The sequence below is a fragment of the Gymnoscopelus microlampas genome (assembly GCF_963454915.1).
Source record: "Gymnoscopelus microlampas genome assembly, chromosome: 18".
Classification (NCBI taxonomy): domain Eukaryota; kingdom Metazoa; phylum Chordata; class Actinopteri; order Myctophiformes; family Myctophidae; genus Gymnoscopelus; species Gymnoscopelus microlampas.
Window position 1 is genome coordinate 48,215,490 of NC_139955.1, and position 27,623 is coordinate 48,243,112.

The window sequence follows — 27,623 nt, forward strand, 5'->3', positions numbered from 1 at the left end:
GTGTCTTAATGACATTGGTTGAGTATTCTACTACTGTATGTCTGTCTGCAGATTGAACCTTTCCCCACCACAAAAACCTAATTATGAAATGTCATGTTTGCATCGTCTAGTCTCTAGTGACATGAAAAATATGCTTTTCACAATTTTAAAGCATATCCGTGGTCATCATATGGGCATACCTACAGTAACAATAGATGCCAAACAAATTGGTTTTTTTGTGTGTATTTTTATATCAAAAGCCATAAAAAGCCAATGGAAAATGTGCTGCGTGATGACATATTATATATTCACTTTCTTGAATATAAATGAATCTTGATTTCGTTCACCTGTGTGATTCCTATAGCTGCACGTTCTTCCAAACAGCTGATTTTAATTACAGAACTACTCCGTTTTGAATCTCATTCAAGTATTACTCATTGTAAACTTAATCAGCACACTAAAATATGTATCTGAAAACATTTTAGGTTTAAAATATAAACTTGGTAACAAACATTCTGCACAGTGCCGTCTCTCTCTCCCTTGGCCAGCCTGGCTACCAACAATGAAATTGCGCACCATGTGAGTGAGGTTCTACCGTGCCATAGTCTGAAGGGATGGAAGCTTCTGATTGGTTGCGAGGCCGTTTCAGACTGAAACTTCAAAAATAAAATGACTGAAAATGTCATTGCACTGGACCTTTACGTTCAGGACATCAGTGTGAGGTGTATTAGTGATCAGTGAATATTTAGGGATGTTGCTTGGTAGAAAACAAACAAGAAACCCAACCAAACCAACATGGACGCCTTCGCCCTGCCCCAAACAGACAGGGGAAGAGCTGCCGTCTTAAAGGCCTCGCCCCAGCTCATGGACTCACCAGAGGTCGTGGACTCACCAGAGGTCGTGGACTCACCAGAGGTCATGGACTCATCAGGTACCTTAAAGAAAGAGAGCACCATTAATCAGAGCAGGGGAAGGGACATGAACCCTGAACAACATTTAGAATTAAAGGGATAATTCACCCCCAAAATGACTTTTTTCTATCGATTAGTCACCCCATGGAGACTTGAATTCATGGATATTTTTTAGTTTTTGTGGCATTCCTAAGACAATAATTTGATGACCGGCAGCGGTTCCGGTAGGAGACTATCAGTCCGCTGGTCATCAAATTATTGGCTTAGGAATGACACAAAAACAATGGGGTGACTAATCAATAGGAAAAAGAAATATTTTTGGGGGTGTACTATCCCTTTTAATATCATGTTAAGAGATGTATGCTGGATATTTTATTCTGATTTTATTTGTATTTTAGGTTATTCTTCAGTGAATCATTTCATTATATAATATTGTTTGCTATATTTTGTTTTCATTTTCTTGCTCTTGATAAGAGAGTCTGCTAAATGGATACATTTTAACTGTAATTTTGTCTCCTCTCTTGTCTAGGGACAGGTTCTGAGACAGTTCTTAGATCACACACATGAATAGAAATGTGTGTGATCGTTGTCAAACTAAAGTTTAATGTCTGACACTCATCCCCTGTGGTAAAGTGCATTAATCTGTGGGGCTATTTGCCTCTATTGAGATGAATGACCCAAAAGAGACATTTGCTGTCTACCCAGGTCCTAAACGAGTGAAAAAAGCAGATCTACAAGCTCACGCATCGCAATGCTTTGTGAGCTTATAGATCTGCTATTTTCACTACTTCTTAAAAGCAATTTATTTATGAAATTCCTAATTAGTTTTTAATTCATGAAAATGTTTAAATGTTTGTGGATTTTTTTTGAGAATCTTTTGAAATAATAGTTTAAAACAAAAAAAATAATAAAAGGATATTTACTCACAACCCATAAAAATGGAACCGCGATCCACTGTTTGGGAACCACTGCCTGCTTGAAAATGTATTGTAAATGAATTAGGCTTACATATGAGTATACATGTTTACATATGAGTATACATGTTTACATATGAGTATACATATGAGTATACATGTTTACATATGAGTATACATGTTTACATATGAGTATACATGTTTACATATGAGTATACATGTTTGGCTTATTTTAATGTGTATACAGGGTTTTTGGCAGTGTGATAATATTGTACATCACATCGTGATTGCAATTTGATGATTGGTTTGATAATTGAGGTCTGTCTAGTGTGTGACCTGATTGGTCCATGTGGGTCAACTTAGGCTTTGATCTCTTTATTGATAATAAACATAGGTAAAATACATATATTGTCACACAATTATAAAAAGGATAAAATGCGAACAGGCCAGCAGCTTAGCTTACTTTCATATGTATGTGCAAATTATGTAGTAATGCATGATGTGCATGTGTGCGCGTGTGTGCGTGTGTGTGTGTGTGTGTGTGTGTGTGTGCGTGCGTGTGTGTGTGTGTGTGTGTGTGTGTGTTTGCACTCAGGTCCAGGCACCCAATGGTGCAAAAAAAGTGACCTTCTGCATGTCAGTCCAAGCACCCATAGGTGCAAGAAAATCTCAAATGTCCTTGTGTGAAAAGTGTGGGTGTGCCTCCCACACTGAGGGTAGGGGGTAGATACCTGGGGAACCCCCTTGGGGAGGGGGGGTACAATACAAACACAAAATAATACAAAAACAATACAAATACCTAACACCTGTACAAGATTAATAAAATAAAACACCAGGCTTGACAAAGAAACCATGTACAGGTATTTCAGTTCACTTGACCAAGTCTAGACCCAGTCTCTGCTCCCCTTAACCCTCCCATTAGAGAAGATTTAAAAGAAACATATGAACTGTTACTCTGTCTACAGGTTAACCCATTCCATGCTACAGTTGCTGTGTGCATGAATGTATGACCAACCAACCTATATGTATGTTATATGTATGCGTGTGTGCAGAGACGTGCAGAGAGATTTGGAGAGGCAGGGGCTGGAATTTCAAAAGGGCACATGCACGGACAAATGCACGCGCGCGCAGCGCGCGTGCATGTGTCCCCCTGCGCGCGCGAAGCGCGCGCGAAATTTTGCGGATATTCGTCGGATTCAGGTACTTTTTTACCCGTTTCTTTTTAACTTTATTTCGGTTTTAGGGTTAGGGGTAGGGTTAGGTTAGGGTTATAGATATATAATAAAAACATTTAAAAAAAACTTTTTTTAATAATGTTTTTTGGTGGCTTTGGATAAAACATTGGTGGCTATAGCCACCGAAGCCCCCGCCTAACGACGCCACTTATTCTTCTGTATAATGAGTACTTTTACTTAAGTAAAGAAATTGAGTACTTTTCCCACACCACTGCTGCTGTGCTGACACAGAGAGAGAGAGAGCGAGAGAGAGAGAGAGAGAGAGGTAGAGAGAGATATATATAGGCTCCTGCTTGACAAGTAATTTCAAATTAACAGCTATATATATATTTCTTTTTTTGTCCATACATACCTAATCTGTCTCAAACAATTGGTCCATGTTCTGCGTGCATTCACTGCGTTCAGTTGTGCACTCATTTAGGTTTCGATTGTGTATAATAGACTTTGTTTGTCGGGCGGTATCGCGCACCCAAAAAATAGCCGATCTACAAGCTCACAATGCCTGGCGTTGCGACGCGTTGTGAGCTTGTAAATCAACTATAATTCTGCGCGAGCACTGCACGGCACGGGGCTCAATTAAGTAAGCTTTACTGCAGGTGCGAGGCCAACGGGCGCAGGGGTTTCTACAGTTTACAGTCAGAGGAGACAAGGGCACTTTTTACCGACAGACAAAAGGGCAGGGGCTCAAGCCCCCTTTGATGTCTATGTGTGCACGTGCATGCGTGTGTGCGTGTGCGTGTGCGTGTGCGTGTGTGTGAAGTTTCATCGCTCACACTCATCACATCGGTGTCTGCCTGGCTGGGAGCTTCCGTCATGGTCTCATATCCTGAAGAGGACGCTATTGGTCCAAGATGTCTCTTCAGCAGCCAATCAGAAACCTTGGCAGGTGACCAGCAGTATGAACTTCCTGTTTCAGATGGTGTTCCACCACTCACTGCAACACAACACAACACAACACAACACAACACAACACAACACAACACAACACAACACACATTATAATCATCCTACATATAAATAAGGAAACATATGTCCTGTCACTGTACTATTTGCAAACTGTTAATAAAGTATTAAATCAATCAATCAATCAATGTAATTCACTCAGTCACTCAGTCCCGCATAGTTCTCCTCAGTGGGTTGAGCAATTGATCTGAACTTGCACACAGACATTGACCATTAGCATATGCAGACAGTGACCAAGTCCGTTTTTCACTTTCCCAAAATTTAAGCTGTTTGTTAAACACTGGAGGTTCGAAGTTCAGGCTATGGGATCAGTCGTCATGGTTACAGCCCAAGGTTACGCACATTGACACATTCACTGTTTGAATCCACATTGTGTTATTAGCACACATTGCTTAGAACAGCATAAACATCAACTTTTCATGGTTGTGGGTGGCAACCATTCCACGTCAGGTCGTAAATGGTCGGGTTGTCACACACACACACACACACACACACACACACACACACACACACACACACACACACACACACACACACACACACACACACACGCACACACACACACTCCATTGACGTCAATGCAATTAAATCACTGTCCAAAACGTAAACTATGCAAACCGACTGCGAGCGCATAACCCAAAAGTCTGCATATAGTTTGGCTGCGCACATTGATGGGTATGGACTAGTTATTATTATTATCATTATTATTATTGTTAATATTATTATTGTTGTTGTTTGTTCTTGTTGTTGTCATCAATAATACAACATTTTTTTTTTGTACATTCTGCACGCAACACCTTCGCACGGCAGAGTATAAATTAGGTTTGACGGGATACAGCTGCGTGATCAAGCAGGCTCTGGTGCCGTGATCATAGAGCGCTCCCTCTGCGACTGGAGGTGGGGTTTGGGGGACAACTGCTTTGAGAATCACTATAATTGTTTACGCACAAGTTGACGCAACATAAACCAAGGTATATATTTCAAGAGGCAGAGATCACAGTAAACATCCATCCTAAACCTTCTTCTTCCACACTGGGAGGAAAACAGCATCTGAAAGTTTGACGATGGGATGCATTTTTACACGTGAGGCTGTGACCACTTTTACATTGCATCTAATGAGAGGTCGGGCTCTTTTGGCCCCGACCTGCGTGCATACTGGTTCTTATCAGTGTGACATTGTCTGGAAATGCGTCTATTGATACTCACTGCTTGGAGGACAATGGCCAATGTCTATGCTGCTCCTTCTCCTGACAGCTGGCAGGGTTGGTTCTTCTGGTTCCTTCACCACAAACTTCAACACCCTCTCTATCATCTCTTCCTCTCTCCTCCTCCATTCCTCCTCTCTCCTCCTACATTCACCTCCTCCTACATTCACATTGATGGGTATGGACTAGTTATTATTATTATTATTATTATTGTTGTTGTTGTTTGTTTTTGCCATAATCAATAACAACAATAATACAAAATAATATTACGTACATAATGTTAATATTTGCAAATCCAGTTTAGTTGCACTATCACTTAAAGTGGAATATTTATTAAAGTCTGCGTCACTTTTTCAAGAATTAAATGTAATTCACATGTTTTCAAATGTTATGAACCCTATAACCTATAACCTATAACCTATAACCTATAACCCAGAGTTTATCTGATGAAGAAATGTTACATTTCAAAAGTCACTGTCAGAATAATCTCGGAACCCAGAGACAACTGAAAAGGAAGAACAGCGACCTCTGCTGTTCGTTCCTCCTCAGTTATACTCTGGGACAATGCCGACGTAGCACCAGTGCACAAGGAAACCGGGGTTTAAGTCTGCCTTCACCGCTCCACTTCCGGGTGGTGCGACTACGTTTTCATTCCCACTAACAATATTTCTACACGGAACACTAACACCACTTCTCCCAGAGAACATGGATGGTTTTGGTTATAAGCCCACTTGTTTCTATGATGAAAGAGCAAGTTCAAATGTGAATATCTTTCCGTGGTTTTGTCTGCTCCGCGGACGCTATTGTTAAATTCGTTTCGGTTAGTTTCCAGTAGGGAAGATCGACGGACACGTGAATCCCGGCCACTACATTTGATTGGGTAAAGCGCGGCATGCTTCCTGATCTGAAGGCACGCCCACTCCCACACAGTGTGTACACGTTCTGACGAACCTTCAGGACAGATTCCAACGCAGTGCAGAATCTGTTCTTGAGAGATTACTGTCAGAATGATCACATTGAAGTCTGTTAGCAGATCAATTATATTGATACTCACTGCTTGGATTAAAGTTCCCTTTGCTGTTCCTTCTCCTGACAGCTGGCAGGGTTGGTTCTTCTGGCTCCTTCACCACAAACTTCAACACCCTCTCTATCATCTCCTCCTCTCTCCTTCGACATTCCTCCTTTCTCCTCCTCCATTCCTCCTCTCTCTTCTTCCATTCTTCTTCTCGTCTGTTCCATTTTTCAGCAGTAATTGTTTGTTTTCCTATCAGTCTTTCAAACAGTGTCTTCTGTTTTGTCCCCTGTCCCTCCCTGAAGGGTCCAGTGTTTCTGACAGAGCTGTCTTCTCTTGAGTCTGAAGGTCCAAAGTGTCCTCGGTTCCTCGTCACCATGTCTTCTATTTTCTCCATCAGCTCTGTTACCTCTGAAATATCCCACTTGAGGAACTGCAGAACATGGTACCTGTAGCCACATTTCTCCAGGATCCACCTCAGAGCTTCTCCTTCAGACTCAATGTACTCCTCAACACGTCTCTCTCCCAGCCACCATCCCTCTGTGAACAGAACCAGAGTGTGTCTCCAGACTCTGTCCCCCAGCAGCTCCATGTGTTCATCCACTGATCTCCTGTCAGCTTCAGAGAAATTGGACATGACAGGAACATTCAACAGGACAGCATGGGGTCCAGGAGAACACAGAGTCACACCGCGTTGAAGGACATCTCTGATCTTCTGTGATGGAGGTGTAGTCGACCAGTCTGGACAGTTCACCACACTCACTTTTCTTCCAGCAACATGTCTCTGTTGTCTGACGCATTCTGTCAGTTTAGTCTGGGCTCTAAACTCCTGGAATATGAGGTTCACTGTATGTTATTTTGAATGTTGTGAGGCTTACAATATGTTAGACATCATTATCAACTCTTAACAGGATTTAAGTTAAACCTTCCTTCTATTCTGGTCCCATTGAAGAGTTCCCTCTCAACCTAGTCAGAGACTAACTCACTGCGGGCCCTAGTTTTGGCACTGCTATACCCACACCCGCTGCCCACTAGCCGTGAATTTCTGCCCGTTACCTGTGAATTATGGATAAGGGAGCTGGCATTGTCCCTAAACGGTATTTTGCGGCTGCTATACCCGCTATTCATTATGCCGACTCCTTTATTTGTGCCTGGGGGTGTGCCCTTTGGCATGTTGTTGCATTATACCCAAAATAAAGGGACTATAATAGGTCACATGAGCACTTCACACCTATGTCGGCCATTAAATAATATTTATATATGTTGGCTGCTATTTGAAAATAGCCGATCTACAAGCTCACAACCGCAACTACCATTATTTACCAGCAACTTTACAGGAAAAAAAAGCCCAATGTGGCTTATAATAAGCAGACCTGGCAACACTGCAGACAGGGAGAGAGGAGAGCGTAAGATTGCATTGGGGATTATGGCTTGCGCAGTCTTCTCTTAAAGGCAATGGCATCTGGCTCGGTGATTGGTTTTATTATTGTAACGCCCAAACCACACCTATGCATAATGTAATGGGTAGTGCAGGTGTTTTGCAGGTAAGGCAGGTGTCCCAAAATAGCAACTTTTGCACAGGAACGCCCCTTGCGCATTCCTAAATCCTCAAAAAGTGGGTTTAGCCAGTCTGGACTAGAATAGGGCCCTCAATGTATATTATTCTCCATACCTAACAGTGCAACAGGAACACAACAAAAAAATAAAACAATAATGACCTATGTGGAACAATGTAATACATTTAATATACCTGGAGATGGTTAATAGTGACTACCAGTATACAGCTACTATGGAATTAAGCAGAATAGCTAACAGTGACAGTTAGCTAACAGATCACAGAGAAATGTAAATGTATAACAGACATGGGCTGTAAATGACAGATTAGAAATCTATCTAAGTAAACAAGACAAAGGCAACTTGAATAATGAAGCCAAACTATAGATTGAACAAAGCAAAAGCAGGCTAGTTATTAACGAGTTATAACCAAAATAACCAGTTTGTCCAACATAATATTATATATATATATATTATATAATATTATAGCCTATGCCCATTATAATGTCACGGTGCGAGGCAGAGAGGTGTAGGACCCGAGATGAGAGGCAGAGGCAGCGTAGTTCAAGTTAAAGTGTTTATTAACACCGACACAAAGGAGTAGGCAGCAAACAACGTCTAGGTACAGGCAAAGTCAGTAAATAATCAGTCAGAACACGAAAGAGACAATAAAGGAGTAAAGGGAAAACTATACTGGGAAAGCTAGGGGAACTTAACACAAGGCAACAATACGTGAGGAGACTGGCATAAACTCACACGACTACAATCAACGAACCAACAGGGAACTGAAGCAAACACAGGACTTAAATAGACAGGGATAAACAGGACGCAGGTGAACACAACAGACAATCAACACAGGATAGGCTAACAGGCAAGGAGCACAGGTGACTAGGTTTACAATAATTACAGGGAGGCGAGACAAGACAGGAAACAGTAAACAAGGCAGACAGGAATCACTACTACAAAACAAGAGCACAGAAAACCAAGGCAAAAGGCAACCGAGTTACAATACAAGACAAATGCAGAACATAATGAACTAGAAAATGTGCTCCTCGGAGCACAGGTCTCCGCCAGTACTGTTCCTGATTAATCCTGTCTTAAGTGTTACTTGATTAATCCTGTCTTAAGTGTTACTCCGCCATTTCTCAGCCATTTCGTGATTATTCCTGCCTTACCTCACTTTGAAAGAGATTAAGCCTCTTTCAAAGTGACACATCTATTTATAGGCCGCTATACGTCATGTGTCTCACTAGCCAATCAGAGCACACTCTTTCAACGTATTGTCACGTGTCACGTGATGCTTGACCAATGTTAGCTTGGCCGAGGGGGGGGGGGGGGGACGGAAAGTGAAAACATAGTCTCCTGGCGGAGACAACAACGGCGTCCAACACCATATAAGGGCATTCAAGGTCCAAATAATAAAGTCAGTCCACGGCCCGAGGAGCGGACCGTGACATATAAACCCTGTCCAGAACTAAAATGACAACCCAGTTCTACAGCGATTCTACCCATTAAATCATAATTATATCTGATGCCATCAGAAAGGAGAATCAATGACCCACTAATGATAAAGAATGGTACAATAAGTCATAAGTGTCCTCTGCTGTGGTTCTTCTTAACAGGAACATCATACATTACTTAATTAACTGACTACCAGAATACCAAAGACAATCTTCAATTTCATGTAAATGTATTAAGAGGGAAGTGCGTATAGATCACTGACAGTTCTCAGTCATTCATGACAGCAGATACTTTCACACTACCATCAGAAAAGTATTTATATTGGATTTCTTTACTGTGTTCTTTGAAATAATTCATTCCAACATAAAAGTCATATATTATTAGTCACCTTCAGTGGAGGTACTGTAAACACAAACTCCTGCAGTATGTGATTTCCAGCTGTGCTCCTCTCATACTGCTCTCCACCAACCAACATAAACCTCACATCTGGTAGACTCTGATGTTCTCCTGACAAACACAACATTAGTTCAATTCACAGTGATTTGAAAATGTAGGCCTATATTCTGAGATCAAGTTATAAATAAGATTGAATTATGAATTATTAAGTGACCACAAAATGATAGAACTGATGTATCACTCATTTTATATTATAAATACAGTGTCATAGTAATCAGACAGGTGGTCATATTTATAAAAGTACACTTCATGACAAAGAATATACAATGTATGTTACAATACATATAAAATTGACACTATTCTACAAGTCATGTTTTATTGACAGACAGACAGACAGCTTTTGTAATCATCACCTTCAAACAGAGCTTTCAGAGCAGTTCTTTGTCTGTGTGTCCTGGTGATGAATGAGTGGACATGTTCCTCTATGTTACTCTTCCTCTCTGATAACTTCTCTGAAACATCTCCATCAACTTCATGATGATTTTTGTTTCCTATCATCTCCATAAGCTCTGTGACCTGAGTGTCATCTCTCTTCTTATTGTTGAAGACATTGAACCTGTTCCCACATTTGTCAACAAGCCAGCGGAGGTCTTCCCCTTCAGCCTCAATGTACTGCTCAACGCTTCTGTCTCCCAGACGGTCTCCACCAGTGAACAGTACTATCGTGTGACTCCACACACTGTGTGACAGAAGTGACATGTGTTCCTCTACTGAAACTCGCTGTGCTTTGGTGAATGCTTCATTAACAGGAACCAGCAGAAGAACAGCATGGGGTCCAGGAGGACAGAGAGACACACTGTTCTGGATCTCCAGTTTGTCCATCTCTGAGGTGTCCTGTAGTGGACTGTTGTACCACCAGCCTGGTGAGCCCACCACTGTCACATGTCTCCCTGCTACTTTACCCTGTCTCACCTCACACTGCGCTGACCTCTGACCTCCTTGACTGACTTTAAAAACACTTCCCCCAAGAATGGTGTTTCCTGTTGAACTCTTTCCAGACCCACACCATCCCAACAACAGAATCCTGAGATCAGTCAGTCCTGTCAGAGAAAACATTGTTTACTTTCACAATTGTACTTTCACAATGACACCTCTTTTTGTTTAATGGACAAATCCACAATGTTCAGATGATCATAAGCTATGCTTAATATATACTAATCAAAGGGAGACAAATTAGATCAACTGGAAATCAATATTCTTTGCTTAACTTTTTTTTTTGGAAGGGACAATGCAGATTAAAGGGATAGTTCACCGCAAAATTACTTTTTTTCTATCGATTATTCACCCCATCGAGACTTGAATTCATGGATATTTTTTTGTTTTTGTCTCATTCCTAAGCCAATAATTTGATGACCAGCAGCGATTCCGGTGGGAGACACAAAGAGTCTCCCCTTGTGTCTCCTACCGGAACTGCTGCCGGTCATTAATCCATAAATCCATGAATTCAAGTCTCCATGGGGTGACTAATCGATAGAAGAAAAGTCATTTTGGGGGTGAACTATCTCTTTAATGAATATTCAATACATGAACATGACATATACTTTAAATAAAACAAAACATACCGAGATCTTTTGGAAGTGTAGTTTGTTTCTGAGCGTCTGCCCTCCTTTGTTCTGTTCTTCTTCTGATAGTTCTCTCCATCCATGTCTCATAGTGACAACCATTACTAGTCACCATCTGATCTATCTTCTTCATCAGCTCTGTGACCTGACTTCCATCTCCTCTGTCACTAATGTTAAGGACATGGAAGCGTCCTTCACATTTCTTAATGAGATATCTTAAGCTTGGGTCAGCTCTAATGAGATCTCTCACAGGTATCATTTTGTTTTTATCAGCTACAGTGAACACCACAATAGTGTGTTTCCACACTCTGTCACTGAGGAGAAGATTCACATGCTCCTCTGCTGACATCCATGTTCCTTCATATGTGTTGTCCATTGGCATCACTAGGCCAAAGGCATGGGGTCCTGGAGGACACAGATTCACACACTGTTGGATTTCTAACTGAGTCAGTTTAGGGGTCAGATTTAAGCGATCATAAGACGACCACAGTGACCTGTCTCCCAGACACTTCCTCTTTTCTCATAACACTCTTAGTTGTTCTTGTGTTTGTTTTAAAAACATCTCTGCCCAGGATGGTGTTTCCTACTGAACTCTTTCCACTGGGTTCATATCCATGTCTTCCCCCGATCAGAACAATTCTCAGTTCTGGGTCGCTGTTCTTCCCTGGTCGGAAAAAAAATAACAAAATTAAAATAAATATATATATTATATATTATATATTATATATTATATATAAATATAAATATAAATATAAGTTACTCAGAATTCCATTTGTTTTCACCGGAAGACGGAAGCGTTTCAAAAAGCGTTCTTTTAATTGTTTTATACGATCTGTGGATCGTTTCTCTTAGCCAGTGGAGCTTTAGTTACCGTGAGCTGTGTTTTCTTTTTCTGTTGTTTTTCGATCTTCAAATCATACAATCTCTTAAAATCAGCGTAAGTTTCCTTTTTGTTATTAGCGCCGTAGTTCCTGGCCAAACAGGAAACCGGTGCATTTCCGCTTCCGTTTTCCGGCCAGATGACGTCATTTTCGCGGGAAAGACACCCCTATCACCGTTCAATAGAAAATATATGTATAAAAGGCTTTCGGGGGTGAAATTCATGGAGTGGGTGTTGTGAAACTTTTGCCACTCACAAAAGATATACAATTTAACTTTAGTTTTGTTGAAGAAGTTACCTAGTATTACTTTAATAGAAGAGGTGTTTTAATAGAACTCACCTCTGATGGAAGCTGAGGTTCCACTGGACATCATGTCTACAGCTGTTGGTTGATCTGTAAAACAGTAAAATACATTCCAATACTCTATTTGTTATTGTTATTATTATTATTATTGCAGCTACTATGCTCAGACAATATATCTGCACTGCTACATTTGACACATACACATGCAAAAGTTAAAAAGATTTAAATATAATTTTCTACTGTTTTACTTATACTCTGTAGTGCACCAAAATCCTCAACTTCAACATTTAAGGATTTTCTGCATTTGCTCATACAGCCAAAGACAAATACATTAATTCAACAACAGCTTCAAATTAGGTCGGATCAGGATTCAGTTACCAACAGGTAAAGTGGCAGGTGTATAAAAACAAGACCAGGAGACCTGGTTCTGCCAGACCCAGAATAAATTCCCTTTTATGCCCATGTATGGACGAAAGGGGGACGTAATTGTGGACAGACTTTTATGCCCATGTATGGACGAAAGGGGGACAAAGCCTCATGTAGGCCGACCCCTTGGGTCTGGCAATAAGTAAAAGTGTGAGGTAAATTATACACAAATAGAAATTGAGGCATTCAATATATTTGGAGTATACTGTAAACGTATTGTGATTAAGGGTAAATGACATCACTGCTCCTAGCAGTTATAGGATGGGTAAATGACATCACTGCTCCTAGTAGTTATAGGATGGGTAAATGACATCACTGCTCCTAGTAGTTATAGGATGGGTAAATGACATCACTGCTCCTAGTAGTTATAGGATGGGTAAATGACATCACTGCTCCTAGTAGTTATAGGATGGGTAAATGACATCACTGCTCCTAGTACTTATAGGATGGGTAAATGACATCACTGCTCCTAGTAGTTATAGGATGGGTAAATTACATCACTGCTCCTAGTAGTAGTATAGGATGGGTAATGACATCACTGCTCCTAGTAGTAGTATAGGATGGGTAATGACATCACTGCTCGTTGTAGTTATAGGATGGGTAATGACATCACTGCTCCTAGTAGTAGTATAGGATGGGTAAATGACATCACTGCTCCTAGTAGTTTTAGGATGGTAAATGACATCACTGCTCCAAGTAGTTTTAGGATGGTAAATGACATCACTGCTCCTAGTAGTTTTAGGATGGTAAATGACATCACTGCTCCTAGTAGTTTTAGGATGGTAAATGACATCACTGCTCCTAGGATGGGTAAATGACATCACTGCTCCTAGTAGTTATAGGATGGTAAATGACATCACTGCTCCTAGTAGTTTTAGGATGGTAAATGACATCACTGCTCCTAGTAGTTATAGGATGGTAAATGACATCACTGCTCCAAGTAGTTTTAGGATGGTAAATGACATCACTGCTCCAAGTAGTTTTAGGATGGTAAATGACATCACTGCTCCAAGTGATTATAGGGTCTCCAGTTCAAAAATGATTATTGGGGGGTCACGGTCTGTAATCTGTCCAGTAACCAAACTCCTTTTTTCACAAGGGTCAGGATTAGCCTCTTGCTCCTTTTTTTACAGGTGAAAATAGAGTGAAAACTGGAATAATACAAACATACATACATTCACTGATATGCTCATAAAATTGTGTACATTGCCTATTAAACATACATTTCCAGACATAACATACAACATAATCTTACTCAAAGAATGAAGGAAGAAAAAATCACATCAGGAGACAAAAATAAATAAAATCTACAAGCAAATGTAGCTTCTGCCCAGAGTCTCTGCTAATTAGCAAAGTAACAACACCTGTTTGATTAGTATATTAGCTGCACCTGCTTCAGGTTATGTAAGGAGCACTACAAATAAACCTGCCGATAGGGGTCACTGTTTTACATAAATCTGCCCTGAGGGAACCACTGGTTTAAACAACATTAGGAAGCAAGCCCAAATAAGCAACTACACTTAGAAAAAAAGCCCAACGTCACTTATTATAAGCAGACATGGCAACACTGGTAAACAGGAGGACCCCCCCTCGGTGGGTGCGTCCACGAATAAGGTGAATACAGGGTTCCGAAAGGGGCTAGGACAGCACATGTCCCTCTCTACATGCATGGATTGGTGAATGGTTCAGCACCACCTCTGATGGACAGCGACAGGCCATGCGGGCTGTGACCCAGCCAGCACCATGCCTTATATTCACATCAGGGATAAAATAACCCCACGAGAGCAAAGCAGCTCACAGAGCCACCGTCTGACTGTCTCAGTCTCCACAGAGGCAGTGAGTTTACAGTTAAAAAACTATCAACGCTACACAGTCAGCCATAGATGTGTAGAGAATAGAACATATACATGCATGGAATGTAAGTTACATTCTGTGTGTGTTTGTTATCTCATTCCTTGCATTCCATCATTGCATTATGCAACAATGGCATTTGATACTCGATCTTGTTACGCAGTTGCAATCAAACTTCTGGGGTCATGTCAACGTCTACTCAGGCATTTGTTTGCATCCCAGACAGTTTTTCAATTGCTTGATTCAATATTTTAGACATTTGATATTCATTTTATCAGCCAAAATCAGTGTTTTGTGGGTGCGGCAGCAACCAGGAGCCAATGGAGGGAGCAAAAAAGCAGGAAGGCATGAACATTTCTATATAAACCCCTTCTAACCCATTGTAGTCTTCAAACTCCATGTAAACCATAATGTCCTTATCCTTTTAATGGAAATGTTTTGGTCATTAAAATATATTTAAAAAAGAAGGGGAAAACAAATAGGCCCCTATAATGGGCCAGACTGGCTTACGTGCAAAAGTTGCTATTCTGGGACACCTGCCTTACCCGCAAGGCACCTGCACTACCCGTTACATTATGCATAAGTGTGGTTTGGGCGTTACAATAATAAAACCAATCACGTGCCAGATGCCATTGCCTTTAGGAGAAGACTGCACAATGCATATGTTCTCTGTGTGATGGATGCTGTATATCCCCTGCTGTGTTGTCACTGCATCTTTCTGCAGTAGCATTTAACATCGTTTCTGTACCCCAACAATGTTACATTTTAGCTATGTTGCATTTAAACGTTTAGGTTAATTGTTAAGGTTAAGGTTAGGGTTAGGGTTAGGCTTAGTGTTTTGTGAGGTTAAGGTCAAGTTTTGTGAGATTATCAGGCATAGTTTTGTGTGAGGTTAAGGTTAGGATTAGGGTTAAGTGTAGGGTTAGGGTTAAATGGTCTGGTGACTGAACGTCATAGAATATGATTCACATCATCCTCATTCTTTTTTTTTCTTTTTTTCTTTTTAACCCGTGATTTTTGTAACCCTTTTCTTCACCCGGTGCCAATTTTCTAAGTGATCCTGGGCGCTACACTCCCCCCACAGACTAGGGAGCCCAGGGCCGAGCTCATACCTCCTTCAATGCATGAGAGCCAACTGACCTTCTTTTCACCTGACAGGGGGGGGGTTTCCCCGGTAGGACGTAGCACGTGCCGCGTGGAAGGAACACGTTATTCCAACCAGTTCCCTTCCCCTCCATCAGGCGCCCGGGCTGTCATGGGGGAGGCGGTATAGTGACCAGGATTACTACATGTTTTTGTGAGGGTATTAACTACCCTAGGAGACACAGGGAGAACATGCAAACTCCACACAGAGTAGGCCCTTTCACCAACCCCACCCAGGGTATGGGTGTTGATGACGTGGAGAAGACACGTCCTCCCAACGCCCACAGCGTCCCCGGTGGGAATCGAACCCAGGACCTTCTAGCTGTGAGAAGGTCATCATCTTCATTCTCATCAAACCATCAGGTCCATCGCGTCCTGTGGTTGAAGGGGGCGTGGTCATCCTGGAAGAGACCACTCCCACCAGGATATAAATGTTTCATCATAGGATACAGGTGATCACTCAGAATGACTTTGTATTGATTTGCGGTGACCCTTCCCTCTAAGGGGACAAGTGGACCCCAACCAGGTCAAGACAATGTCCCTCCACAGCATGCCCACAGCATAACAGAACAATCGGACCCCCTCACTGTCAGAGGGGTCAAACATTCAGACCTGTACAGTTCTCTATGTGTACATTACACCACACCACACAATCAGTGTTGATTTTGTCAACTAAAACTATGACGAAAAATGTTGGTCGACTACCTTTTTTCACGGAAACGAAATAAAAACGAAATAAAAACTAAGCTATGATGACTAAAACTAATTGTATTCACAATTTCGTCAAAAAAAAAAAAAACTAGACTAAAATGTTAGTGAGGGATCTAGTGGAGAAGAGATCCAGTAAAACTAAAAGACAAGTCATTTCATGTTTGGTTGCGCTTGGGTGTTGCGCTCTGAAAATAGCAGATCTACAAGCTCACAACGAGTCGCAGTGCGACACGTTGTGAGCTTGTAGATCGGCTATTTGCCGCATGCAACCAAGTGTAAAATCAGCCATTACAACGCCATCAAGGCACCGCCAAAACACATTATAGTCGACTAAATCAACTGTAGATTTAGTCGACTATAATCTTATAATATTTAGTCAACTAAAACTAGACAAAAACTAAAACATTTCAGATGACTACAATATGACTAAAACTAAATGGAATTTTATTCAAAAGTCAACACTGCACAACACATGTACTCACCATGTTGTAGAGAATAGTGAAGGATTAACAGATCACATTCTCCCACATCTCTGTAGACCAGTGTCGATGGTTTCTGTCATCACTGAACTCCCTAATCTAATTCATCTTTGTAAAGAGGGGTATGCATTTTATGATATCTCTCTTTGTAGTTGTCAATAAATTACTGATACAATCCGATCCCGTCCTACATTGATATTCATTCACCTCTACAGTAAGAAGATGTGTTTGTTGTTTACGACTGAAGCTGCTGTCATCTGGGTCCCACGGGCGCCTCGCTATGGCTGCCAAGGGAGCCGGGGCCCCCCAAGATACCGCTAGCCGTCGCCAGGCACCCACTGACGCACAGTGGTGTAAAAAGTACTCAAATGCTTTACTTAAGAAAAAGTACCAATACAGCAATATAGAAATACTCTGTTAAAAGTAAAAGTCTTAAGAAAAGTACAAAAGTATTGGCATCGAAATTTAGACCTGAGGCCGATTCTAAAAACGCCTTCTAAAACCTAACCTAAGATTTCTGAAAATGTTCAAATTCTTACTAAAAAAAATTATACAACATGATGTTGCTATATGTATAGCAACAACTAATGAGACACAGAGGTGGCTCCCGGATTCAAAGGTATAACAACGTATAGGTGGCAGCAGGTCTAAATGGGTTAAAGTACCAAAAGTAAAAGTCCAAAAATATTTGAAAATAGCAGATCTACAAGCTCACGACGCGACGCGTTGTGAGCTTGTAGATCGGCTATATTCAAATAGCCTATGTATAAAATAGGGCTAAAGTGGTTAATGTGTGTTTCATAATATCATAATTCATATCTGAAGTAACTAGTGAAGTTTTCAAATAATTGTGGTGGAGTAAAAGTACAATATTTTGCACGTGCGTGCGTGCGGGTGTGCGTGTACTCTGTCATTGTGTGGGAAAATACACAATTGCTTTTGGCTATTAATTGTCTCACTAATAATTGCGATTAACAATTTCATTGTATTTTTGGCACTGAACACCAACTTATTGATCTTAGAAAGACCCTTCATGTTTAGTCTCAACATTTTCAAGACATAAACATAAGCATATTTTCTTTCATGAGGGCTGGAATGCCTGATCATCAATTTGACCCCTGAACCTGACCTCAAAAAGACAAAACAGAGGAGAGAGCAAAGAGGGACTCTCTGTTGTTCTGCATGTCACCATGGTCAGAGGGTGTGTGTGTGATGCGTGTGTACTAGTGTGTGTGTGTGTGTGTGTGTGTGTGTGTGTGTGTGTGTGTGTGTGTGTGTGTGTGTGTGTGTGTGTGTGTGTGTGTGTGTGTGTGTGTGTGTGTGTGTGTGTGTGTGTGTGTCTATGTATGTTGAGGTTCCACTGGACATCCTGTTTAAAGCTATTGTTTGACCTACAACAGTGAAATACATTCCAGCACCCTATTATTATTATTATTATTATTATTATTATTGCATTTACTATGCTCAGACAACACATCTGAACTGCTACCTTTGACACATACACATGTCATATAGATTTAGATATAATGTTCTACTTTTTTACTTTATACTCTGTAATGCACCAAAATTCAATACTTTATTACTAACTCAACTTCAACATTTAAGGATTTTCTGCATTAGCTCATACAAATTATACAGCCAGAAGACAAATGTCATATAATAATAGATAATATAATATATTAATTCAACAACAGTTCAAACATAACTGCTGTGTGAACTGGAGTTCACAATGAATCAGCAGGTAGACATAGTTAATATTTATATTTAAGGCCAATAGGCAAGTTTTACACACACACACTAAAGTTAAACACACACTCCCCCCTCCCCTCTCTGACAGGTATCAAAGTGATGGCTGTCTTTGATGCATTCATTGATTAGAGAGAGCACAACGAGCACAGAACACAGTTTGACACTTTTATGGCCCAATCAATCTTTCTTTTCTTTCTTTCTTTTATCTTTATTTATTCAGGGAAACCCATTGAGAGCAAGCTCTCTATTTCAAGGACGCCCTGATAAACAAACATTTGAATCACATTACAATGTCACAACTTTAACAATAAAGCAAAAAAGAAAAGCAGAAGCATAAAACAACATTAAAATAATCGCAACAAGGCGGTGAATCAGACAATACAGTGAGGACATGGATAACAACACAGAGATTTAAAAACCAGATGCAAACTAGAAAAAGTGCTCCTCGGAGCACAGGTCTCCGCCAGGTCAGGTAGGTTATTGTGGCCTTCTGGTGGCGCTATAATAGGCCAATGTGAAAAGGGTGGCATTTCTTCTTAGGCCTTTCAATGGGACACTACATCAGTGAATAGGTAGGGTTGTTGCTTGGTAGAAAACAAACAAGAAACCCAACCAAACCAACATGGACGCCCTCGCCCTGCCCCAAACAGACAGGGGAAGAGCTGCCGTCTTAAAGGCCTCGCCCCAGCTCATGGACTCACCAGAGGTCGTGGACTCACCAGAGGTCATGGACTCACCAGAGGTCATGGACTCATCAGGTACCTTAAAGAAAGAGAGCACCATTAATCAGAGCAGGGGAAGGGACATGAACCCTGAACAACATTTAGAATGAGGATTTAAACATTAAAGGACAACTTAGTTTTTTTTAAATAACTCACATCTGGCCATCAAAGACCACGGGACCTTTTTTATGGTGTAAAAAATACATATTTAGCCACCTGCCCGAATGCCCCCGCCCACTGTAAAAAAGATCGCGAAAACTGCTAAAACTATAGAAAGCAGTAAATGATGTTTTTTTTTACGCTCACCTTTTATTTACTTTGATTACAAGCTAAAACATAAACCTTGGTTGTAAAAAAACAAAGTTGTCCTTTAAAGGGATAGTTCACCCCCTAAATTACTTTTTTTCTATGGATTAGTCACCCCATGGAGACACAAAGAGTCTCCTTTGTGTCTCCTACCGGAACCGTTGCCTACCGGTCTGCTGGTCATCACATTATTGGCTTAGGAATGAGACAAAAACAATGGGGTGACAAAGCAATAGGAAAAAAAAGTAATTTTTTGGGTGAACTACCCTTTTAATATAATGTTAAAGGGATATTTCACTTTCAAAAAAACTTTGGGTCATTTTATCGTCTACTCAGGCCTTTGTGAACCCCCCAGACAGTTTTTAAATTGCTTGATTCAGTATGTAGATATTTGATATTCATTTTATCAGACACGCCCCCTTCCTATACAAACCCATTATAACTTCAAACTCCATTTTTAACCTGTTAGATTCATCAAAAACACCGTCCTTGGTTCTGGTGACTCACCCTGCCCTCCTAATACGCAAGGGGGCCATGTTTTTTCTTTTATCATTTCTTTTTAATATTTTTTTGGGGGAAAAAAATACAATAAAAAAATGTAATAAAATAAATTAAAAAAGTAATAAAAAAAAACACGGCCCCCTCGCGTATTAGGAGGGCAGGGTGAGTCACCAGAACCAAGGACGGGTGTTTTTGATAAATCTAACATGTTAAAAATTGAGTTTGAAGTTATAATGGGTTTGTATAGGAAGGGGTCGTGTGTCTGATAAATTGAATATCAAATATCTAAATAATGAATCAAGCAACTTAAAAACTGTCTGGGGTATTCACAAAAGCCTGAGTAGACGATAAAATGACCTAAAGTTTTTTTTAAAGTGAAATATCCCTTTAAGAGATGTATGCTGGGTGTGATTTATTCTGACTTTATTTGTATTTTAGGCGATTCATCGGTGAACCATTTCATTATATGATATTGTTTGCTAGTCTAGACCCTGTCGCTGCTCCCCTTAACCCTCCCATTAGAGAAGATTTACAAGAAACATAGGAACTGTTACTCTGTCTACAGGTTAACCCATTCCATGCTACAGTTGCTGTGTGCATGAATGTATGGCCAACCAACCTATACTGTATGTATGTTATATGTATGTAGTAAGTGATGTGTGTGTGTGCGCGTGTATGTGCGCGTGGTGTGTGTGCGTTTGCGTGTGTGTGAAGTTTCATCGCTCACACTCATCACATCAGTGTCTGCCTGCCTGGGAGCTTCCGCATTGGTCTCATATCCTGAAGAGGACGCTATTGGTCCAAGATGTCTCTTCAGCAGCCAATCAGAAACCTTGGCAGGTGACCAGCAGTATGAACTTCCTGTTTCAGATGGTATTCCACCACTCACTGCAACACAACACAACACAACACAACACAACACAACACAACACAACACAACACAACACAACACAACACAACACACAACATGTATAATTATTATCCTACATATAAATAAGGAAACCTCTGTCCTACCACTGTACTATTTGCACTATTTGCAATGTAATTCACAGCATGGTTCTCCTCAGTGGGTTGAGCAATTGATCTGAACTTGCACACAGACATTGACCATTAGCATATGACAGTGACAAAGTCCGTTTTTTACTTTCCCAAAATTTAAGCTGTTTGTTAAAGGGATTCTAGGCAACATTAATCCTAAATTTTAAATATATTTATATATATATATATATTTTGCATTTTTTCCCCTCTATCAGCTACTATATAATGATGCTGGGGTGTTTTCCTGCATTGAAACACAGTCCTCTTTCTGAAATCCATATTTTCCCTATAGTTTATGTTTGTCCGGGACAAACATAAAGTATGTTTGTCCCGGACACGGACATGGACGCGCATGTGTACGCATGTGCGCGTCCGTGCGCGTCCGTGTGAACTGTTCGAGTGAGACCGAACAGTTTATGTTTGTCCGGGACATGTCCGGGACAAACATAAACTATGTTTATAAACTATGTAATCCCTTTAAACACTGGAGATTCGAAGTTCAGGCTATGGGATCAGTCGTCATGGTTACAGCCCATGTTTTTTTTTGTTTTTTTTAATCCTGCGATTTTTGTAACCCATTTTTTTCACCCGGTGCCAATTTCCTAAGTGATCCTGGGCGCTACACCAGCGCTACACCAGTACCCCACAGCCTAGGGAGGCCAGGGCCGAGTAGCCTGGCGTAGCTAGACTATATCACTGCGTGGATATGAGTCTGGTGCTTCCATGAGGACGTTTTGTTTCCCAAGGGGCGGGATCAAAACAATGTCCCTCATCGCAATTGGTTAGACCTACAACCAACTACCAATTACAGTCGCCCATATTCGAATACTGGGCCCTGATTGGTGCCCCACGTCTTCCGGAACAGGAAATGGATTCTCTATGGAGCGGTGCCAGACCCAAATCGCAGAGTGCAATTTTTTTTTGCACTCGCAGATTCGTCTGGTCCCAGGCCAAGGGCCGAGCTCATGCTTCCTTCAATGCATGAGAGCCAAGTGTCACCTGACAGGGGGGAGTTTCCCTGGTTGGACGTAGTGCGTGGAAGGAACACGTTATTCCAACCAGTTCCCTTCCCCTCCATCAGGCGCCCCGTCATGGGGGAGGCGGTATAGCGACCAGGATTACTACATGTTTTTGTGAGGGTATTAACTACCCTAGGAGACACGGAGAGAACATGCAAACTCCACACAGAGTAGGCCCTTTCGCCAACCCCACCTAGGGTATGGGCGCTGATGACGCGGAGGAGAAGACACGCCCCCGGCACCCACAGTGTCCCCGGCGAGAATCGAACCCAGGACCTTCTAGCTGTGAGGCGACAGCGCTACCGAATGCGCCACTGTGCCCCGTAGGTCACTTTTTCAAGTATTAAATGTTATTCACATTCAAATGTTATGAACCCTATAACCCAGAGTTTATCTGGTGAAGAAATGTTACATTAAAGACGGGGTGCCGTGATTTTCAGTGATTTTACCCCCCCTAAAACATAATCATCAGGTATTATGGTAATACTAGGAGGAAGATTTTTTTCAAAAAAGTGTTAAAATTATGTTTTTAATGTGGACACGCTTCCAGTTCACTAATTATACCTGGTTGTCACCTTAGCGCCATCTCCACCACCTTAGCACCACCCACCTGTCCTAGTCCCTCCTCCTCCTCATGCCCACACCTGTTTTGTTACGATAATGAGGGGGAGGGTATATTTTTACTGTCATTAAAGTGCTGTTTTTCTATTGGCACGTTTGACCCTCAAGGTTTCAGCCTCCAGGAAGAAACTCAAAATAGTCAGAGAAGACATAAAACACCATAAAAACACCAACAGGAGGCTTAATGAAGTTCCATCAACCTCATAGACACATGAAAAACAGAAACAGTGCTAAACCATGGCACCACTTCTTTAAGAAGAGTCACTGTCAGAATGATCACATTGAAGTCTGTTAGCAGATCAATTATATTGATACTCACTGCTTGGAGGCATGTGGCCTATGTCTATGCTGTTCCTTCTCCTGACAGCTGGCAGGGTTGGTTCTTCTGACTCCTTCACCACAAACTTCAACACCCTCTCTATCATCTCCTCCTCTCTCGTCCTCCATTCCTCCTCTCTCCTCCTCCATTCCGCCTCTCCCTTCTTCCATTCTTCTTCTCGTCTGCTCCATTTTCCAGTGGTAATCGTTTGCTTTCCCGTCAGTCTTTCAAACAGTGTTTTCTGTCTTCTCTCATGTCCCATCCTGAAGGGTCTAGTGTCTCTGACAGACCTGTCTTCTCTTGAGTCTGAAGGTCCAAAGTGTCCTCTGTTCCTCGTCACCATGTCTTCTATTTTCTCCATAAGCTCTGTTACCCATGAAATGTCCTTCCCAGAGCACCGTAGAACATGGTACCTGTAGCCACATTTCTCCAGGATCCACCTCAGAGCTTCTCCTTCAGACACAATGTACTCCTCAACACATCTCTCTCCCAGCCACCAACCCTGTGTGAACAGAACCAGAATGTGTCTCCAGACTTTTTCCCCCAGCAGCTCCATGTGTTCCTCCACTGATCTCCTGTCAGCTTCAGAGAAATTGGACATGACAGGAACATTCAACAGGACAGCATGGGGTCCAGGAGAACACAGAGTCACACCGTGTAGAAGGACGTCTTTGATCTTCTGTGATGGAGGTGTAGTCGACCAGTCTGGACAGTTCACCACACTCACATTTCTTCCAGCAACTTGTCTCTTTTGTCTGACACATTCTGTCAGTTTAGTCTGGGCTCTAAAATCCTGGAATATGAGGTTTACTGTATGTTAGTTTGAATGTTGTGAGATTTACAATATGTTAGACATCATTATCAACTCTTAACAGGATTTAAGTAAAACCTTCCTTCTATTCTGTCCCCATTGAAGAGTTCCCTCTCAACCTGGTCAGAGACTAACTCACTGAATGTATTATTCACTAACAGTGCCACAGGTACAACCCAGTTCTACAGCGATTCTACCCATTAAATCATAATTATATCTGATGCCATCAGACAGGAGAATCAATGACCCACTAATGATAAAGAATGGTACAATAAGTCATAAGTGTCCTCTGCTGTGGTTCTTCTTAACAGGAACATCATACATTACTTAATTAACTGACTACCAGAATACCAAAGACAATCTTCAATTTCATGTAAATGTAATGGACAATATATTAAGAGGGAAGTGCGTATAGATCACTGACAGTTCTCAGTCATTCATGACAGCAGATACTTTAACACTACCATCAGAAAAGTATTTATATTTGATTTCTTTACTGTGTAATTTGAGATAATTCATTCCAACATAAAATTCATATATTATTATTCACCTTCAGTGGAGGTACTGTAAACACAAACTCCTGCAGTATGTGATTTCCAGCTGTGCTCCTCTCATACTGCTCTCCACCAACCAACATCAACCTCACATCTGGTAGACTCTGATGTTCTCCTGACAAACACAAACTCAACATTAGTTCACTTAACATTGATTTGAATATTTAGGCCTATATTCAGAGATCAATTTATTAATAATGAATTGAATTATGAATTATTATGAATTATTAATGTTGTCTCAAGTGACCACAGAATGATAGAACTGATGTATCACTCATTTTATATTATAAATATAGTGTCGTAGTAATCAGACGGCTGGTCAGATTTTTTAAAGTGGACTTCATGACAAAGAATGTACAACGTATGTTACAACAATAAATATAAAATGTACTCTAATCTACAAGTGATGTATTATTGACATACAGACAGACAGCTTTTGTTCTCATCACCTTCAAAAAGAGCTTTAAGAGCAGCTTTCTGTCTGTGTGTCCTGGTGAAGAATGAGTGGACATGTTCCTCTATGTTCCTCTTCCTCTCTGACAACTTCTCTGAAACATCTCCATCAACTTCATGATGTTCTTTGTTTCCTGTCACCATCTCCTCTATCTTCTCCAGGAGCTCTGTGACCTGAGTGTCATCTCTCTTCTTATTGTTGAAGACATGGAACCTGTTCCCACATTTGTCAACAAGCCAGCGGAGGTCTTCCCCTTCAGCCTCAATGTGCTGCTCAATGCTTGTGTCTCCCAGACAGTCTCCACCAGTGAACAGTGCTATAGTGTGACTCCACACACTGTGTGACAGAAGTGACATGTGTTCCTCTACTGCTACTCTCTGTGCTTTGGTGAATGCTGTATCAAGAGGAATCATCAGAAGAACTCCATGTGGTCCAGGGGCACAGAGAGACACACTGTTCTGGATCTCCAGTTTGTCCATCTCTGAGGTGTCCTGTAGTGGACTGTTGTACCACCAGCCTGGTGAGTCCACCACTGTCACATGTCTCCCTGCTACTTCACCATGTCTCACCTCACACTGCGCTGACCTCTGACCTCCATGACTAACTTTAAAATCACTTCCTCCCAGAATGGTGTTTCCTGTTGAACTCTTCCCAGACCCATTCCATCCCAACAACAGAATCCTGAGGTCAGTCAGTCCTGTCAGAGAAAACATTGTTTACTTTCACTATGACACCTTTTTGTTTAATGGACAAAGCAACAATTATAGATCAACTGAACATTAACATGAAATATTGTTTACTTAAAAACTAAAACATACCAATAGCTTTTGGAAGTGTAGTTGTTTGTTTCTGAGCGTCTGCCCTCCTTTGTTCTGCTGTTCTTCTGAAAGTTCTCTCCATCTCCTTCAGTTCCTCTGAGACGTGTTCTTCTGTCTCATAGTGGCCATTACTAGTCACCATCTGATCTATCTTCTTCATCAGCTCTGTGACCTGACTTCCATCTCCTCTGTCAGTAATGTTAAGAACATGGAAGCGTCCTTCACATTTCTCTGTAAGAGATCTTAAGCTTGGGTCAGCTCTAATGAGATCTCTCACTGGTATCATTTTGTTTTTATCAGCTACAGTGAACACCACAATAGTGTGTTTCCACACTCTGTCACTGAGGAGAAGATTCACATGCTCCTCTGCTGAGATCCCTGTTTCATCACATGTGTTGTCCAGTGGCATCACTAGGACAAAGGCATGGGGTCCTGGAGGACACAGATTCACACTCTGTTGTATTTCTAACTGAGTCAGTTTAGGGGTCAGATCTAAGGGATAATAAGACATCCATCCTAGAGTGTCGACCACAGTGACCTGTCTCCCAGACACTTCCTGTTGTCTCAAGACATTCTTGGTTGTTCTTGTGTTTGTGTCAAAAACATCTCTGCCCAGGATGATGTTTCCTACTGAACTCTTTCCACTGGGTTCAAATCCACTTCTTCCCCCGATCAGAACAATTCTCCGTTCGCTGTTCTTCCCTGGTTGGAAAAATAAATATAATATTCACAAAGATCACAGATGTGACTAAACCATTATTAGTTTGTTGGTTTCATGTGTTTTAATAGAACTCACCTCTGGTGGAAGCTGAGGTTCCACTGGACATCCTGTCTACAGCTGTTGTTTGTCCTGTAAAACAGTCAAATAAGTTTATATGACTGTGTAGGGTAACATTATTTATCACACAACGTTAAACAATGGAAGAGGGCAGTTAGCCTGTGCACTTGCTCTCTCTCTAAACACACAGACAGACAGACAGACAGACAGACAGACAGACAGACAGACAGACAGACACACTCAACTGAAAATTGATAATCAAAGAAGAGGGAAATCTTACTGTATACGTTCACTGCAGTGTTTTCAGGCTAATCTCACAAACTCCAACACTAATCAGGGTCATATTTCTGGTGAATGCTGTAAGTGGGAAAAGGAAGACAACTCCCAAATATTTTCTAATTGGCCTCATGGTGGCGCTATAACACTTATATGACACTTTAGGTCAGGGGTAGGCAACCTAATAGGCATGGGTACCCGTACCACCATTGACAAAGGGAAAGGTAATCACTGGCAGACTGGCATAAGCGTGAGAGAGATCTTTTATTAATGTTCTACAAAATAAATCTATGTTTTAAGTTCCCTCGCATCTGCATTCAAATGACCTCTTGCACTAATCCTTCATCCTATTCATGTAGCCTGTGTTATTTAGTTGTATTAGCCTGTAGCCTACGTCACATGGCAGCTCACAATGATTGTGCAATTACACTGCTGTCTTTCTGGCTGTGTTTTTCTGGTGAGATTAGCCTGAAACACACACACACACACACACACACACACACACACACACACACACACACACACACACACACACACACACACACACACACACACACACACACACACACACACACACACACACACACACACACACCAAACAATGTCATAAC

The 27,623-nt window shown here is 41.3% G+C and overlaps 1 protein-coding gene across 2 annotated transcripts; it reads right to left on the bottom strand.

Annotated features, from left to right (window-relative positions):
* Positions 1-482: 482 nt before the first annotated feature.
* Positions 483-26,793, bottom strand: LOC311034304 (GTPase IMAP family member 8-like). Of its 2 annotated transcripts, none has more exons than XM_084042170.1 (7): positions 26,755-26,793; positions 25,959-26,660; positions 25,136-25,837; positions 24,683-24,801; positions 23,322-24,114; positions 3,813-3,973; positions 483-914 (listed from the first exon to the last, which is right to left on the bottom strand). In XM_084042170.1, exons 1-7 carry the CDS (start codon positions 26,783-26,785, stop codon positions 714-716), a joined length of 2,709 nt encoding a protein of 902 aa, XP_083898296.1. In that variant the 5' UTR covers positions 26,786-26,793; the 3' UTR covers positions 483-713. The 2 variants fall into 2 exon arrangements, with proteins under 2 accessions (XP_083898296.1, XP_083898295.1); XM_084042169.1 differs by lacking the exons at positions 483-914; positions 3,813-3,973 and adding exons at positions 19,158-19,557; positions 21,052-21,212.
* Between the last annotated feature and the right edge of the window lie 830 nt (positions 26,794-27,623).

What these genes read in the sequence shown, in the direction of transcription:
- LOC311034304 (XM_084042170.1), bottom strand. Translation starts at nt 26,785, where the DNA reads ATGTCCAGTGGAACCTCAGCTTCCACCAGAG. An exon ending in TTACAGTACCTCCACTGAAG is followed by an intron (nt 24,115 to 24,682) that starts GTGAATAATAAT and finishes CTCATATTCCAG; the next exon opens with GATTTTAGAGCCCAGACTAA. An exon ending in CAGACACCGATGTGATGAGT is followed by an intron (nt 915 to 3,812) that starts GTGAGCGATGAA and finishes TCTTTCTTTAAG; the next exon opens with GTACCTGATGAGTCCATGAC.